Source organism: Ochotona curzoniae, unplaced genomic scaffold (assembly GCF_017591425.1).
Source record: "Ochotona curzoniae isolate NIBS_2020 unplaced genomic scaffold, NIBS_Ocur_1.0 scaffold_3890, whole genome shotgun sequence".
In the NCBI taxonomy this organism is placed as follows: Eukaryota; Metazoa; Chordata; class Mammalia; order Lagomorpha; family Ochotonidae; genus Ochotona; species Ochotona curzoniae.
In genome coordinates this window covers 32,972,804-32,988,716 of record NW_024467115.1, presented here as the reverse complement: position 1 = coordinate 32,988,716, position 15,913 = coordinate 32,972,804, and the positions used below count along the sequence as shown (strand labels likewise).

The window sequence follows — 15,913 nt, the reverse complement described above, 5'->3', positions numbered from 1 at the left end:
ACTTGAAACAACGAAAAAGGAAGGGGAGTTAGCTAATCTGCTTAGGATAAGATACAGGAGAAGGACTTAACAATTCTCTATACATCCTTAACTATTTCAGTTCTCCAGACCTCAGCATCATGACTGCCTAAGACCCACTTTTACTGAACTATCCATATATTCTTATGATGTTTCAGACAAGAACCAACGCAATATTCTTGTCTATGACGCACGTAAAGTCAGAAGCTCACTGGGATGAAAAGGCTACTGTTTTTCTTCAGTTTGCCAGATGCATCTTCCACGAGATCTCTCTCCCCACCCATGAGCAGGCCCACTAGCAGCTGAATGACTGCTCTGGGGGTGGAGCGCTATTTTGCCTCTATGAAAACTGATGCTCATTTAGAACTCAACCTAACTCTGCAACGATTAAGAAGAATGACTGATTTTGCTTTTGCAGAATATAAATGCTTTGAGCTGTGAGTTTGGGGCAGGTGAATGTGTACGTGATTCTGTGTAATGTCCTCTAGGTGTTAGGACTAAGACGCCTGTGTCTCGGGGGACTGGGCTGGATGCCTGCCTCCAGTTCCTCATGTCATTTTCCTGGTGAAGGGCTGCTGAGAGGCAGTGACAACGGCTCAGCTAACGGAGCACCTGTCACCTTTGTGGGACACCTGGGCCGAGTTCCTGATTCTGGACTCTGACCCACTACTTCACTCTGGGCACAGTGGTTATCTTGGGAAACAAACCAGCAAATTAGATATTTCTATCAAATTCAACAAAATCCCCAACTAGTCCTCCAGCCTAACAAATAAACGTCATAAAGATTCAAGCTACAAAGTCTAAGGTACTGCACCATTTCAAAAGTTTCTGTAGGAAAGTAACAAGTACGCATTATCCTGAAGGAGCACAGCTGTTACTTCCTAACCAACAATATTAGGCAAGTAATCCACACTTCAATGTGGAAGTAACTGTCACCGCTGCGACATTTTGTTACTTCCACAAGGGCCCAGTTCTTCCGACATCTTGATTAGACACCAGAATCTGAAAATAGGTACCTCAACTCCTGGCATCCGCAGGTGTGCGACAGACCCGGCTGTCTTTCCCCAAAGAGAAACCGCTTTTGGAGCCTCTTCTTGACAGATTAACTCCGATGCTTTTTGAATTCTCAGGAAATCATCTCGCAGGGCTCGTGCTGGGGTGCAGCAAATTAAGCTGCTGCCTGCAACACTGGCATTCCATATGGGTTTGAGCATCAGCTGCTCTATTTGTGATTCAGCTCCCTGCAGATGCTCCTGGGAAAGCAGCTCAAATACTCGGGCCTCTGCACCCACATGGGATGAAGCTCCTGCCTCCTGGATATGGGGAGTGAACCAGTGGATGGAAATGATTAACTGCCTTTCCGATAAACAAATATTTTTTAAAAATTCCTCTAAATATAGTTACCCATACAACAAATCAAGTATAATAGTATTTAAAGAAGTGGTTACTTTTTTTGTGATTAAAAAACTTTGAGTAAATATATTCATGTGAATGACATGTCTTTCTTCTCCTGCCTCCATTTCAAAATGGATCAATCCTTTTCGAAGATCCATGGGGGGAAAAAATCAAAATCAACTTCAAAACTTGATTTTCTACTTCGCTGAATAGGAAAACCAGCGATACTATTTCTAACCACTAGATTGTTATTCTTTAGACAAACTCAAGACAAGCAGCGGAAGGAAATGCTAACTCTAGTCATGTTGCACCGCAGCCACCTCTCCGAGATGCGCCTGCAGTCTCACCACTCAGCCACCTCTCCGAGATGCGCCTGCAGTCTCACCACTCAGCCACCTCTCTGAGGACTTCTAGAAACACAAATCAGGCTCGAGCAGGCTTTGGAGAAGGAAATGCCTTTTTAAAACACTAGTAAAAATTCCATTTCCCTCCAACTTCTGAGTTATATGTTAGTCTGCACAATCTAACTGCAACTGGTACACCACACTGACTTGCATGTCTTGAGTCTCTACTAATCACTATTGACAACTGTTATAAGTCAACGCCTGCATGACATGATGCACCAAGCAGTTTCAGCAAATATTAACATGAGGATTTCCTCAAACTTTGTGGAAAAATGGAATAATCAATCCATGTAGTTTTTTTCATAATAAATTTCCATTAGTTTTGTGAAGGCCTCATTTTTTTCCTTTAAATCTGACAAATAGAAAGATAACACTGCTCACTTCCAGGTAGCTATGAGGACAGCTTAAAAAACCCTTTACTTTTAAGGCAGTGGGTGTGTGTATATATATATGTATATATATATACATATATACACACATATATATTTCTTAATGAGGAATAGTTTAAATTCTGTTATGTAACATTAGTATCACTGGATTTTCTTTGCAAATGATTACTAAAACAACACAAAAATAGGAGCATTACACTGGACTCTCTTATGCACATTGCCTTGTGTCCTGGCTTCTCCGCTTCCAAACCAGCTCCCAATTTATGGCCTGGGAAAATCTAGGGCTTAGCCTCCTGCTTGCCATGTGGGAGACTGAGAAAAGCTCCTGGCCCCAGCCTGGAAGAGATCTATCGTGGCCATTTGGGGAGTGAAACAATGGATGGAATATACTCTGTCTGTAATTCTCTCAAATAACTAAACCACTTAAAGCAAAAAAACAAAGTTCAACTAGTTACCCTCATACAATTCAGTTACAGGCTGTTGCGGAATGACAATGTCTCCTGCCAAGGGTTCCTGTTCTAATTGCCAGCATTGTGGAATGTGACCCTGGTGGAAAGGCTCCTTGCAGAGGCACTGAAGAACGGGGTCATGGAGCAGGATGGTTACTGCAGTACAACTGGCACCACGATGAGAAGAAAATTTGGACACAGACCTGCACAGAGGGGAGAAAGCTATTAGAGGGAGGCAGGCAGTGGCACGGCCCTTTTACAAGCCAAAGGTAAGAACTGCTGAGAACTGCCTGGAAGAGACAAGGAAGGGTGCTCTCCAGAGCCTTCAGGAAGGTTCCAGAACTGGGACAGGGACAGTGTTAGTCACAGCAGCCTCAGGAAACTACACAGAACACACTCATACAGAAAGGGTTTCCAAAAGGCCCATAGGAATACAACCCAAACACTACGGTAGTTTTGCACCAAAATAAACTCATACTGATTTGTTATGAGGGGATTTGGTTTGAGACAGAGAATAAGACAGTACTGCTTTGACTAGAACCCTTATCATGAAAACAGAAGTCGCCGACACTGAAGAACGGACATGCAATTGATGAAAACGATGGAGTGGAAGAACAGTGAAACCAGCTCTGCTTTTTAAAGGACCTGTAGGGACAGTGTCCCCAAAGCACTCACTGTACCAACAGACAGTGAGCTTTCAGAAGGGATGAGGTGATGTGGAAAATGAAGCCTACAAATCTACCCGACCTGAAATGGGAAAATTGTTCATTCCACTCTGAATCAACAATATGACTGACAAGCAACATACAGGATTCTAACTGAAAAATCAAAGTGGAGTAAACTGGCTGTTCAAGCAGTGTCACTGTCTGTTCAATGATCATCTGCAGCCTCTGGCAGCTGTAAACAGCGCCAAAAAGCGTATACTGTCTTCTCCAGTGCTAACCTGAAGACAAAGCCAAGTTCACCAAGTGGAGCTGACCACTCAAAGCAGAAACAGAGCAGTCAAGGGCAAGTCACCTCACACTGCTCTGTGGTGCTCAGAGATCCAGGGCCTCAGGATGCCATCAGCCTACCGGCAGTGTTCTAACAAGGCAACATTTTAGCAAAACAAGCCCTTCTTTATCACAGAATCCTTCTCTACTGTGACAAAGCGCTTGTTATTCTTCTCATTCAAGGCAAGTGTTTTGAGTTTCGGTGGGACGCCATTATATGTTATACCTCGGTGTGACTGGGCTCTCCCTAACATCTTTTTTCCCCCAATTAGTAACCCAACGGAGACTGAATGGACACAGTTGTATTCTCTGTATCCCTGATTCTTCATGCATGGACTTAAGTGCTGCTGCCATAGATTTTCAAGTGTTTTTTGAACTTGATGGAGTTTACACTGAGAAATAAAGCTTATGTTTAATGTCTTTTTTGAATCCCATTTGCCACAAACTTTGAAGTCCCTTCATATTAATGTCTGCTTTTCTGAAAGACCATCCTTTTCTTTTATTTTTTAAAGATTTATTTCTTCTTATTGGAAATTCAGATGCACAGAGAGGAGCAGAGACAGAGAGGGAGATCTTCCATCTGATGGTTCCCCAAGCAGCTGCAATGGCTGGAGCTGTGCCAATCTGAAACCAGGAGCCTCTTCCGGGTCTCCCATGTGGGGCCAGTCCTCCACTGCTTTCCCAGGCCAAAAGCAGGGAGCTGGATGGGAAGCAGGGCTGCTGGGATTAATACCAGCGCTCATATGGGATCCTGGCGCATTCAAGGCAAGGATTTTAACTGCTATGCTATTGTGCCGGGCCCCAAAAGAGCATCTTTTAAAGTAAAACAAACTGGAGCTAGTCTTTTGCTCTAGTAGATTAAGTGCCATGGTCCCAGCCCCAGTCTTTCCATTTCTAATCCGGCACCACGCAATGGCACCTGTGAATGCAGCAGAGAACAGTCCAAATGCCTGGGACCATAAACCCGAGTGAGAGACCTGAAAGAAGCTCCTGGCCCAGCCTTGGTCTTTGCAGCCATTTGGGCAGCAAACCAGCAGATGGAAGAACTCTGTCTGGTCTCTCCCTAACTCTGCCATTCAAATAAAATCTTACAAAAACAAAGCATGGCTTTGAAGTCAGTAAAATCAGGGTTCAAACACTAGTGCAAATCAAAAGATGTGTCTCCATCTGTAGCAAAAACACGTTAACCTGCATCCATGGACTACTACGATGCCAGCCATTTAGGGATGGCTGGGGACAGTGTTGTAGCACAGCAAGCCAAACTGCGAGTGGCAATGCTGGCATCTTCTATAGGTAGTTAAGAGATGCAGGTACTCCATTTAAAAACAGATTCCTGATGACGCACCTGGGAAAGCAATGGAAGATGGCCTAAGTACTTGGGCGTTTGCACTCATGTGGGAAACCCAGATGGAGATGTAGGTGCCCAACGTCATCCTGGCCCAGTCCGACTGCTACAGCCATCTGGGGAATGAGCCAGTGGATGTAAGACTGCTTTCTTTCTCTAATTTTGCTCCCCAAATATATAAATAAATATTTTTGGAAAAAAAAAAGAGGGCTGCAGTTAAAATACTACTAAATAACACACTGCTCTAAACGAACTGCTTAGCGATGATGCCACCTGGAAACCTCTACAACCTTCTCCACGGAGTGAAACAAAGGATGGCAAAAGCTACCTTCCGGCCACAGGCCTCACCACATGGTCAATCACAAGTGATCTGCCTCAAACAGCTCTCTGAAACGTTCAAAAGCTATTTCATTTTAATGTCTTCTGATTTTACTAATATCCTTCCTAATGTATAAGTGTATTATAGCTCAGTAATAAACACTTACTTCAAAAAGTACTTAAGTACAAGAACACTTCATTTTGTGTAATAATCTTGCATAAACAAATACCTTTGCCAAGGCTGGTGGAAAAATAACTCACAAAAATTTGCTAAGTGAGTTTTCCCAAGGTGTGGACCAGGCATTCCCTCCCTACTGCCCAGTCACCTCAGGAACAAACACCAGCACCATGACACGCCACTGATCACATATCCTGGGAATCGTAGTGATCTGAATACAAGACTTGGACAGAAAGAAAATCCAGAATAAGTTTATATATTTTAACAAGGGAATGTAAATACAAATTATCCACTGCCACCAAAGACAAAGGCCAGGCTGGCAATTCAAATGGTGAATAAACACTGAGTATTGAAGATGTTTAAAGCAACTTTATTTACAAGTCAATGAAATAGTTCCAAAAGAGGACTTCATACACAACAAGCACTGAATACTAAGTTTTGGACTTACACACAAGACTAAATTTTAGAAAGGAGCCCCCTAAATCACAGTGTAAACTAAATATTTGCAAGTAATCACTGGCTCTGCTTTAGAAAATATTCTGAAGGGTAAGAGTTTATAGGGGAAGAAGTACTCCTTTAGGAGCTCTAAAGCATCAATCCAACATAACTGCACTTTCAAAAAAACCATTTATTTATTTCTACTGGAAAGGCAGATTTACAGAGACAAGGAGATACAAAAACAAAGATCTTCCATTCGGTGGCTGTAAAAGCTGCAGCTGAGCTGGTCTAAGACAGCAGCCAGGAGCTTCTTCGGGTCTCCCACAAGGGGGCAGGTTCCCAAGACTTTGGGCCATCTTCAACTGCTTTCCCAGGCCACAAGCAGGGAGCTGGAAGGGAAGTAGAGCATCCAGGACATGAACATGTGCCCATGGGATCCTGGCACACGCAAGGCTAGGATTTAGCCATTGTACTTGGTCCCATAGTGCACATCTAAATAGTTATTATGAAATTTAAAATTATGCGCCACATGTGACTTAAGACAAATAAAACCAGGCCAACATTGTGGCATAGTGGGTAAAGCTGCCATTTGTGCTACCAACATCTCTCATGGACAAAAGTTTGAGTTCTGGCTGCTGTACTTCAATGCAGCTCCCTGCTAATGCTCCTGGGAAAGCAGCAGAAAGACCTCAAGTCCTTGGACCTCTGAACCATGTGGATGGTCTGCAAGAAGCTCCATCTGATGCAGACATTTGGTTAGTCTACTAGTAAGTGCCTTTCAAAGAAATAAATGAAATGTAAAAACAAACAAACTGCAAAAAAACACTTCAAGAAAGCTCTAGTGCCAGGATCCCACATGAACACTGGATCCTGTCTGACTGCTCAACTTCCCATCCAGCTCCCTGCTCGTGGACAGGGAAAACAGGAGAGGACGGCCCAAAGCCTTGAGACCCTGTACCCACGTGGCAGACTCAGAAGAGGCTCTTGTCTCCTGGCTTTGGGTTGGCTCAGCTCCAGTCATGATGACCACTTTGGAAGTAAATCAGTGGATGGAAGATCTGTTTGTCTCTCCTTTTCTTAGTAAATCTTTCAAATAAAAATGATTTAAAAATAATTTAAAAAGCACTAATGATTAGTTAGCTACAGAAAAGGAACCAGCCAAGTCCAACACTGGCTACTGCCCACACAGGAATACCACACGGGCATCAACTTGTGTCTTGGCTCTGCTACTTCTGACCCAGATTCTGGACAAAAGCAGCGATGACAACCCATGCTGTGACCCCTGCCATCCGATAAAACTGCCTTCTGGCTTTGGCATGCTGGTAGCCATCTGGGAATGACCCAGACATTGGAACTTTTCTGTCTCTCCCTCTTTATGTAATTGATTTTCAGGAGGGGGAAGAAAAAAAAGGAGGAAAAACATCCGAAAGCACACGTGTTAACAATGAGAACACAACTTCAGCATTAAGTGCAGTGTAACCTACAGACAAGGCTGCACGGCCCTTTGGTCTCCCTACACATCCTTATCTTTGCTAAACAGAAAGTGAACTGATACCTGGGAGAATAATCAGGCACTTGATTATGTAGCACGTTTTTTAAATGTGAATGGGTTCCCATTTTTGTCAAAAACATGAAAGTTATGAGATTCTTAGAAGGTACTTAAACCTGTGACTTGGATTTCTCCATAGTGAAAGATATTAAGGTAGTACACTCACTGAATTGTCACAAGGTCTTTACCTTACACTGAAAATACAACTACCCCACTTGGTACGTGTCCATTTCAAATTAGCCATTATACAGATTACCCATTGAGACGAGGATGCTCAAACTTCTCCAAAGCATATATAATCAGTAATTGCTAAAGTTAGCTTTTAAAAACAATGACAACATTTGTACTGTCTTAAAAGTACTCTAATACATTGATTTTTCTTTCCCTCTGCTGCTTAGCATCTTTAACTGGTTACTTACAGAAAAGAAAATGCATCTCATAGACTCAGGAGTTGAAATGGAGAAAAGGATCCGCCAAGACCCTCAGTGAAGCAGCAGCCAGCTGTGAAGGTAGACAAGCAGTCTGCCTAGAAGGAGGTCAGAAGGTAGCCTGCAGCCCCCGAAGGAAACACGCCAGGAAGGCAACAGCAGCAGCTGCCCAGGGTGAACGGGGACTGGGGACGGGGCGGTGCAGCAAAAAGCACTGGACAACCAAGTGCTATTCAACTGGCTTCATGTTCTGGCCTCTGCATCCACAGGTTCAACTGGCCACAAACTGAAAATATTGGGGAGGGAAGTGTATTTTCATTTCTCAGTCAGCATGTAGATATTTTTGTCATCATTCCCTCAAAAAACATACAAGAAAAAACTATCCACACTGCATTTACTTTGTATTTGAGACTAAAAATAATGCAGAAATGGTTTAAATATATGAGAAGGTAGGCCCAGGTCATACACAAATATCATGTCATCCCACACAGCAGGGCCCTGAGCATCCAGCTCTTGGTCTCGGGGTGGCTTCTGCAGAATGACTAACACTGAGTCATCCCCGGCACTCCACAAAGGCACAGGGACCACTGCCTGATGCAGCTACACCTCTCACAACAGGAAATCAGTCCATCTGCACAATTCTAACCCCTCACAACATGACAATGTAATATTTGCTTTATCTCTTCAATTTAGAACAAGGCATACTGGATGAAAAGGAAGAGAATATTTAGTTAGAGAAGAAGAGAAACAGCTCAACAATGCTCGTGCCCAAATAAACTACCATTTCATGTTAGTTCTGATGTGCAACCCACTTGTAAGAAGTCCCATGAATGGTACTACATAACTTCTTGAACACAATTTTGTCCCAAAAGGGATGTTTCTATAATCAAAGCATTTAATTGCATGATCAACTTGTGCAGGAAGGATGCTAGTCAACTTCTGCTTAAATCAAAACTTCTACAGAGCTTCTTAACATGCTTCCTGCTAGTCTTTGTCATTGTGAAAGTTCAAATTAACAACTGAATTGAAACTCTGAAACTCACTTTTCCAATTTTTAACCATCTCTCAATACCAAATGTTACAATTAACTTATGTTCAAACGTAAGAAATGATTCTGCCTACCTAAAATTTTTAAGAATATTAAATGTATACTGAATATATACATATCTTAATACATCTCAACGGTGGTGTATGGTGATTTAAAAGAAATCCTACACCCCCAAAAGTGCATATATGTATGTAATTCAGACACAAGGTATTAGCCTAGGAGAGTGTAGCAGACTGCGACCATCACTGCTCTCTCCAACAACCTTCACAGCTACTCAAGTGGCTATTAATACAATTTCTGATTCATAACCCCAGTATTTCAAAATGCTTTCACTATATATCCCTGTTTAAAGTTTGGTTCCCCAGTACTTGATCACTCAGACTAATTTAGAACATTATGTTTATTTTTAATTAAAAATTTTTATTTACTTGAAAGGCAGAGTCAGTCACAGATAAAGAGAGATCTTTCATCTATGACCATATTCCCCAAACGGTTACAACAGCAGGTGCTGGGCCACTGCCTAAGCCACGAGCCAGGAGCTGCTTCCGTCTCTCACAAGGTACAGATTCCCAGGCCACTCAGGAAGTCCTTCGCTGGTTTCCAGGCACATTAGCAGGGAGCTGGATTTGGCATCCACATAATCAGGTAGCAGCTTTAACTGTTACAACATGATTGGCTCAACTGGCAAATAATCAATTGGCAAATACTACTGCTACAAGGAATGGGATCCCATATGGCTCTGTTCGTGTCCTGGGTGCTCCACTCCCCACCAAGCCCAGGTTGTGGCCTGCGAAAGCAGCAGAAGATGCCCCAAAGCCTTGGGATCCTGGGCCTAAGAGGGAGATTAGGAAAAAGTCCTTGGCTTTGGACGGACTCAGCTCCAGCCGTTGTGGCTACTTGGGGAATGAAGCCGAGGATGAAGAACTTTCTTTTTGTGTCTCCTCTCTGTAAATCTGATTTCCAACAAAAATAAATAAATCTTAAATGAAGGCACATAACTACAGCATTGTTTTAGTTCAATATTTTCTAAACTGTTCAATAAGGCCATATATATATATAAAAAATATATATATACACACACACACCCAAAAATTCAGACGAGTAATAATCATTTAGTCTCAAATAACTGCACGGACAAAGTTCAGCAAATTTCCTATTTCAGGATATTCTGAATATCAGCGTCTCTGACTTAGGGATGTATCGTACGACTCCAGGCATGTGGTAGCAGAAGCATTTTGCATTTCTGAATGGTGTTGCTCTCAGGCAATAGCTCTCCAATGAAATGCAGTGTTTAAGATCTTTTTCATTCTTCAAACAAAAAAGACAATTTCTAAAGTGTAACAGCATTCCCCTCAATTTCCAAAATAACCCTGAATGTGTGACTTCAGGAATAATCTTCTAGATGCAAGAAACAGTAAGGAAGCTTCATGAAGTAATTACACCCACCAGCTTTTAATGAGTATTTTCAGTGAAATACTGCATGAAGCTACTTCTAGAATTTTAAATAATTTCATACTGTTCCTATATTTCGCAATTTCAAAAATATTTTTCTATTCTAAACTAAAATCTAATTAGAATAAAGGTGCATTCTCCATACACGGTATGGATAAAGATTAGTTTTTTGTAAAGTAAGTTTCTATGTACAACACAGAATGGCCAATTATAGTATATATTATATATTATTCTAAGTTATTCTCAAAAAAACAAAAAAACAAAAAAGCCAAAGTTTAACAAAATATTTGTGGACACTCAAAAGCCAGTTTCAAGCAAGTGGCTCAGTTTGCTAGTACTGCAGAAAGTCTTACTCTTTAATGTGTCACAAATGTACACAATGTGATTTGGTGTCTACTGTAGTACTGCCCCATATCTTAGACCATCGTGTTGTAATGGTTCCTCCTTACTAACATGTAAGTGGCTTCAACAGTCTGGCACGGTTGGTACACCATGCCGCCATGTGGTACTGTGCCCGGGAAGGAGACCAGGACGGAGCTCTTGCAGCAACTAGTGAATCAGCAGATAGAAGATCTCCATCTCTGTCACTCTGCCTTTCACATACACGAGTAAAATAAAGATGTCTTGGGTTCTATGATAAGCATCTCAAAATAAGGCAATACTATTACCATTTAAAAAACCAGTGAATGTAATTATTCAGTGAGAAGAATTCATCTAAACTGAACTGATTAACTGAATAATCTCCTTTCACTTAGACACCAAAGCAAAACAATAACAAAGCAAGAGCAAGCACAGGATTTCTTATCAGCCATTTCACTGAGTCTCTTGACCCAGCTCCAATAACCAATGAGGTGATTCTTAGCACTTGAATCCTGCAGCCTGTAAAACTACTGAAAATCTCACATGCTGTTGCTACTTAATCCAAGGGCATGTCCCTTCAGTTTAATAATGGCAAATGCAACTGAAGTAGTATGAGAGGAATCCTAGTATTATTTCCTTAAAGTTACGGCCACAGTTTCCGGAACATCAATACACTGTACAGCTGTCACCCTCAGGAAAGAACCTGAAACTCAAAAACTGAATGGAAAGAAACACCAAAACTGCCACTTCTGCCTACCTTTCCAAATAACAGAAACATACTACCTCTATTCTGAACCCGCAGGGAGAAGATGTATTTTGGGCCAGCAACCTTAAAACCTGTACACCCCTCTAGACCATCAGAGGGAAGCAATATCAACCCAGCTGCAAATGGCAGGGACTTTTTTTTAAATCATTTTTTTGGGAGGTCTGACAAATATACAGCTTAGGAATTTCACTAAAACAGAGCAAATGATATAATGTTGTAAATGCATAAGAAGCAAAGGACTATTCATAGAAAGAACCAAATGGAAATCTTTCACTGCAAATGAATGAAAAGAACCAAAGATTTTATATGTAAGTAAATACCGTATACACAAACTAAACAGCAAATAAATGAAAATTAAAACAGAGACAAACAGAAAACTAACCCCATCTTTCCACTTAGTTTGTCTCGGAGACTAATCTCAAGAGTGTTCCCAAGCCTACAGACACTCGAGGGACACACAGTCCTGGGCACTCAGTCCTGTCCTCCGAAGCCACCCCCACCTCATGCTTAACTATCTAAGAAACCTGTCAGAGTGCCACTGTCACTTCTTCACAGCATTTCATACTGTGCCTTCATCGAGACTAAAAGCTACCTTAACTGGCCACATCTGTCCAATATTTTTTATCAGGTTTTAAAGTTTATTATCTAAACTAACAAATATTTTATAAATTTCTGCTTTTCTCTGTACGTACACGAAGACAGAGAAGCAGAAAAGCTACCTAGGACTCACACAAAAATCCCTGTAGGATTACACACACACTAATGAACTGCATCCAAGGGCATGCCTTCCCACCAGGCAGCTCTTCACTGCTGTGATATGAGCAACAGGAAACGTTGACAACTAAGTGCATGCTACTAAGGATCCAGGGATTTTAAAATTTGTGTTAAAAAAAATACAATTCCTAGAACACTGTTATCAAACAAATAAGTTTTATTGGCAGCTAAAAACAAAATTCACCCAACATTGAAATGTACTTTAATATTTATGTTGTCGTTTTCTTTTTCACTCACTGAAGTATGAGGAACAAATCACAAACACTTACTTTGGAGTGACAGAGACCATAGTGTTGATTTTACAAAATCACTTTTTAAAATCTCTGTATTATGCTCCTCAAATATCTAGAGCCAGTCTTTGCATAAAATAATCACAGCTTTGTCTATTACCTTAAAATTCTGCAGCAGCCTAAAGATATGGTTAAGATATACCACCACTTGCTATTCTGAAATATATCTATCGCCATATCCAACCTAATGATAGTATCTAAAAAATTCTTTCTTCCATAGGAAGTCTCTGACAAGCTGTTATTCATTTCCTCGACGTTAAAAGAATCTGGGGGCAACATTTATACTTTATCAGAAAAATGTTTTTAAAAAATGTTTACCTACCATGTTCATATTAAGAACAATGTCTATACAAGTCAGTTTACAATTATTTTAAGAGAAAGGTGAACATCAACATCATATTAACTTAATTCTGGCAGACACAAGTGAACAACCGTGGTCCAGTCAGCCATTAACCTATTACAGAGATGACAACTTTACAAAAGGTATCTTTTACCTACTGAGTGATGATTATGTCCCCTCAGTTTCTGTGCTTTCTACCACCACTGGGTCACTCTCTACATCAGCAACTGTGTCACTCTTCTCCTTGCTTATCTCACTTGAAGATGCCAGTTTTTCAAAAAGTTCAGGATCACTCTGCACTGGTAAAGGCGGAGGCTGGGCATGTCTCTCTGTATTTTCCCCATTAATTTGAGGCACGTTATCACCTTTTCGTTGAGAAGTGGCTCCTTCAAAATAATCAAAGACCCGAGCATGAGGTGGGGCCCAAGTGTTTTGAATTCTGTCTCGTCCAAGACGATTTCCATTCACTTCTCTGCAGAAATCCAGATCTCGGTCATCCCTGTCCCTCTGCCTCTCCCAGGGTCTTCTGCGGTCATCAAAATCTCTGTGAACTTCTTGTCCAAAACCCCTGTTCCAAGGACCACTTCTCGGATCAAAGCGATAGCTTCCAGCCCGAAACCGACCTCGTTCCTCATGTAAGCCTTTGGGACCACCAAATACAGGCAGAACACGATGCTCTCTCTCATCAAAATCTCTGTGCCCCCACGGCTTCTCTGGATTAAAACCAAAGTGATCTCTTCTGCCAAGGTGATCTATTCCAGGCCTCACAAGATTCTCTCTGATATCTACAGGAGGTCTTCCAAAATGATCTCTTCCATCTAACGGAGGCCTTCCAGGACCTTCTCTTGGATCCATGGGGCGGCCCACTACATCCCTGACATCCACTGGGGGCGGCCTACTAAGGCTTTCCCTGGTTTCTAGGGGAGGAAAGCGGTAATCTCTATCTCCTTCCTGTTGAATGTTATCACCCCCAAGGGGTAGCCTTTTGTCTGGGTTAGTAACATTGTCTACACTTTGTCTTCCTGGAGGCAGGAAAGGTCTTTCAGGCTGACTGAAAATATCTCCTGGAGGAAAAGCTCCACGAGGTGGTGGATGAAGGGCAGAATCAAGGACTGAGGGTGGAGGGATGCCCCGCTGTGGTGGGAGCCCAGGTTGCATTAAAGGGAATCTGGGTCCAGGGGCCTGTGGTATTAGTCCTGGACGAATATCTAACATTGGCATTGCAGGCATCCTCTGATTGGGAATATTTAAAGGGGGTAAATTTTGAGGTCCAACTGGTGGCTGTGTTCCCAAAAGTCCGGATGTATTAGGAACAGGTGGCTGTACTCCTACAAGTCCAGGATTGTTAGGCATATTTGGGGGTAATACCCCCAAAAGTCCAGAACTATTTGAAACTGTTGGAGGCTGAATCCCCAGGATCCCGGAGTTATTCAGAATATTTGGTGGCTGGGGCCCAATAATTCCAGAAGTACTGGAAACATTAGATGGCCGGACTCCAAGAATTTCAGAATTACTCGATACATTTGGTCTTTGGACTCCCAAAATTCCAGAATTGCTTGTGACATTAGGCGGCTGTCCTCCTAAGACTGCAGCATTACTTGAAATATCATTTGGAATGACTGAAACGAAAAAGGAGAAACAACAGCATTAGTGATTTTGGTGAGAAGTTCATTTAAAGTTATTAATGTATATACGCTTTAATCAACTACTTACATCTCTCAAGAATCACAGAACAAAAAATACTAAGAAAAATCAGAGCTGAAGTTTCAATTTGACAAAGTATAAATATTAAAATGTGAATATGGATATTACACAAATCTTGCTAATCTTTTCAATTAAATAAAAAAGTCAAGGTTTACACTGATTTTTCATGTTTAAAAAAACTTTCTAAAGTATAACTCTATTATGGGGTGCAGCCAGTGATAGCCAGCACCCATTGACAGTGGGCAAATGAAATTTGGCTGTGTCCCCTACCCTCTGTCCTGAGGTTAGGTCCTAACAACAACAGAATGATAATTCCATCCTCAACCACTTCCCTCACATCCTAATTTAGCCAGGATATTGGATGCAGACAAGTCCAATTAGTCTAGGTATTTTTTTTAGCTACAAGCCCAGTTCCTGTTCCTGACCATGCCAACGAGCACTAATCAACTCCTTAGCCCACAACACTTAGGTATTCGCTCCTGCCCACCTGTGACTCACCTGTCAACTGAGAGGGGAAGTTTTGCATTGTCATGTAACCACTCCCCTCACAGGCTCCTTTAAACGGCCCATGAAGTGGGGGCTCTCTCTCTTTTTCTGGCCAGGTGCTTTCATTACTCTGGCACCTCGACTCTTGGCTGACCCAGGACAGGTAATCTCCTGAGCATGGTCCCTGTTTGCTGCTTAGATGGGGCAATGGTTATAATAATGTTGTTTCTGCTTTGTGTACTATCTGGAGTTCCCGGAGAGGTGAGGCCTAGCAGTGATGGAATGTGGGCAGAGAAGCCAGGGAAAGGTGAATGTCTACAGCTTTGGAAGTGTGTCCAGGTTCTTTGTAAGTGTGTTCAGGTTATTCGTTGCATGTTCTTAGGATAACTTGTATTGTTGGGGAAGCTGGGACATAGGTTTTCAGCTTAATGGATAAACTTAAGGATAATGACCATTTGTTCCTTTGGGAATTATGATTCATTGGATTATGATTGGTTGGATTGCCGTATGGACTGGGGATTTGCTATTGTGCTCTATTATCACCAAGCTTAGTTAATAAAGATTCCTTAATAAACCTTAGACATGTCTGGTGTGATCTCGCTCGCATCCTGCAACAACTCAACATACCAACAGGAGTGGCGTAAGTCTCAAACACTTTAAAACAATTAAAAAACCCATGGAAAATCAGGACTAGATGCTTATTTTAGTGCTAAAATTTTTTCAAAAGTCATGCAGTTTGCTCACAATACACAATTTTCACTATCTTTGGAATCAATGACCTAAAAAAATT

At 41.7% G+C, this 15,913-nt stretch overlaps 1 protein-coding gene and 1 long non-coding RNA gene across 2 annotated transcripts in view; both read right to left on the bottom strand.

Annotated features, from left to right (window-relative positions):
- TIAM2 (TIAM Rac1 associated GEF 2) overlaps nt 1–15,913 on the bottom strand; it is a 440,232-nt gene that overhangs the window by 339,042 nt on the left and 85,277 nt on the right. The window contains 1 exon segment of the mRNA XM_040965572.1: nt 13,092–14,552. Coding sequence (XP_040821506.1) covers nt 13,092–14,552 — 1,461 coding nt within the window.
- On the bottom strand, nt 1,639–2,256 carry LOC121146214. The gene is made up of 2 exons (XR_005882166.1): nt 1,810–2,256; nt 1,639–1,771 (listed from the first exon to the last, which is right to left on the bottom strand). It is a non-coding gene; the product is annotated as an uncharacterized LOC121146214 (long non-coding RNA).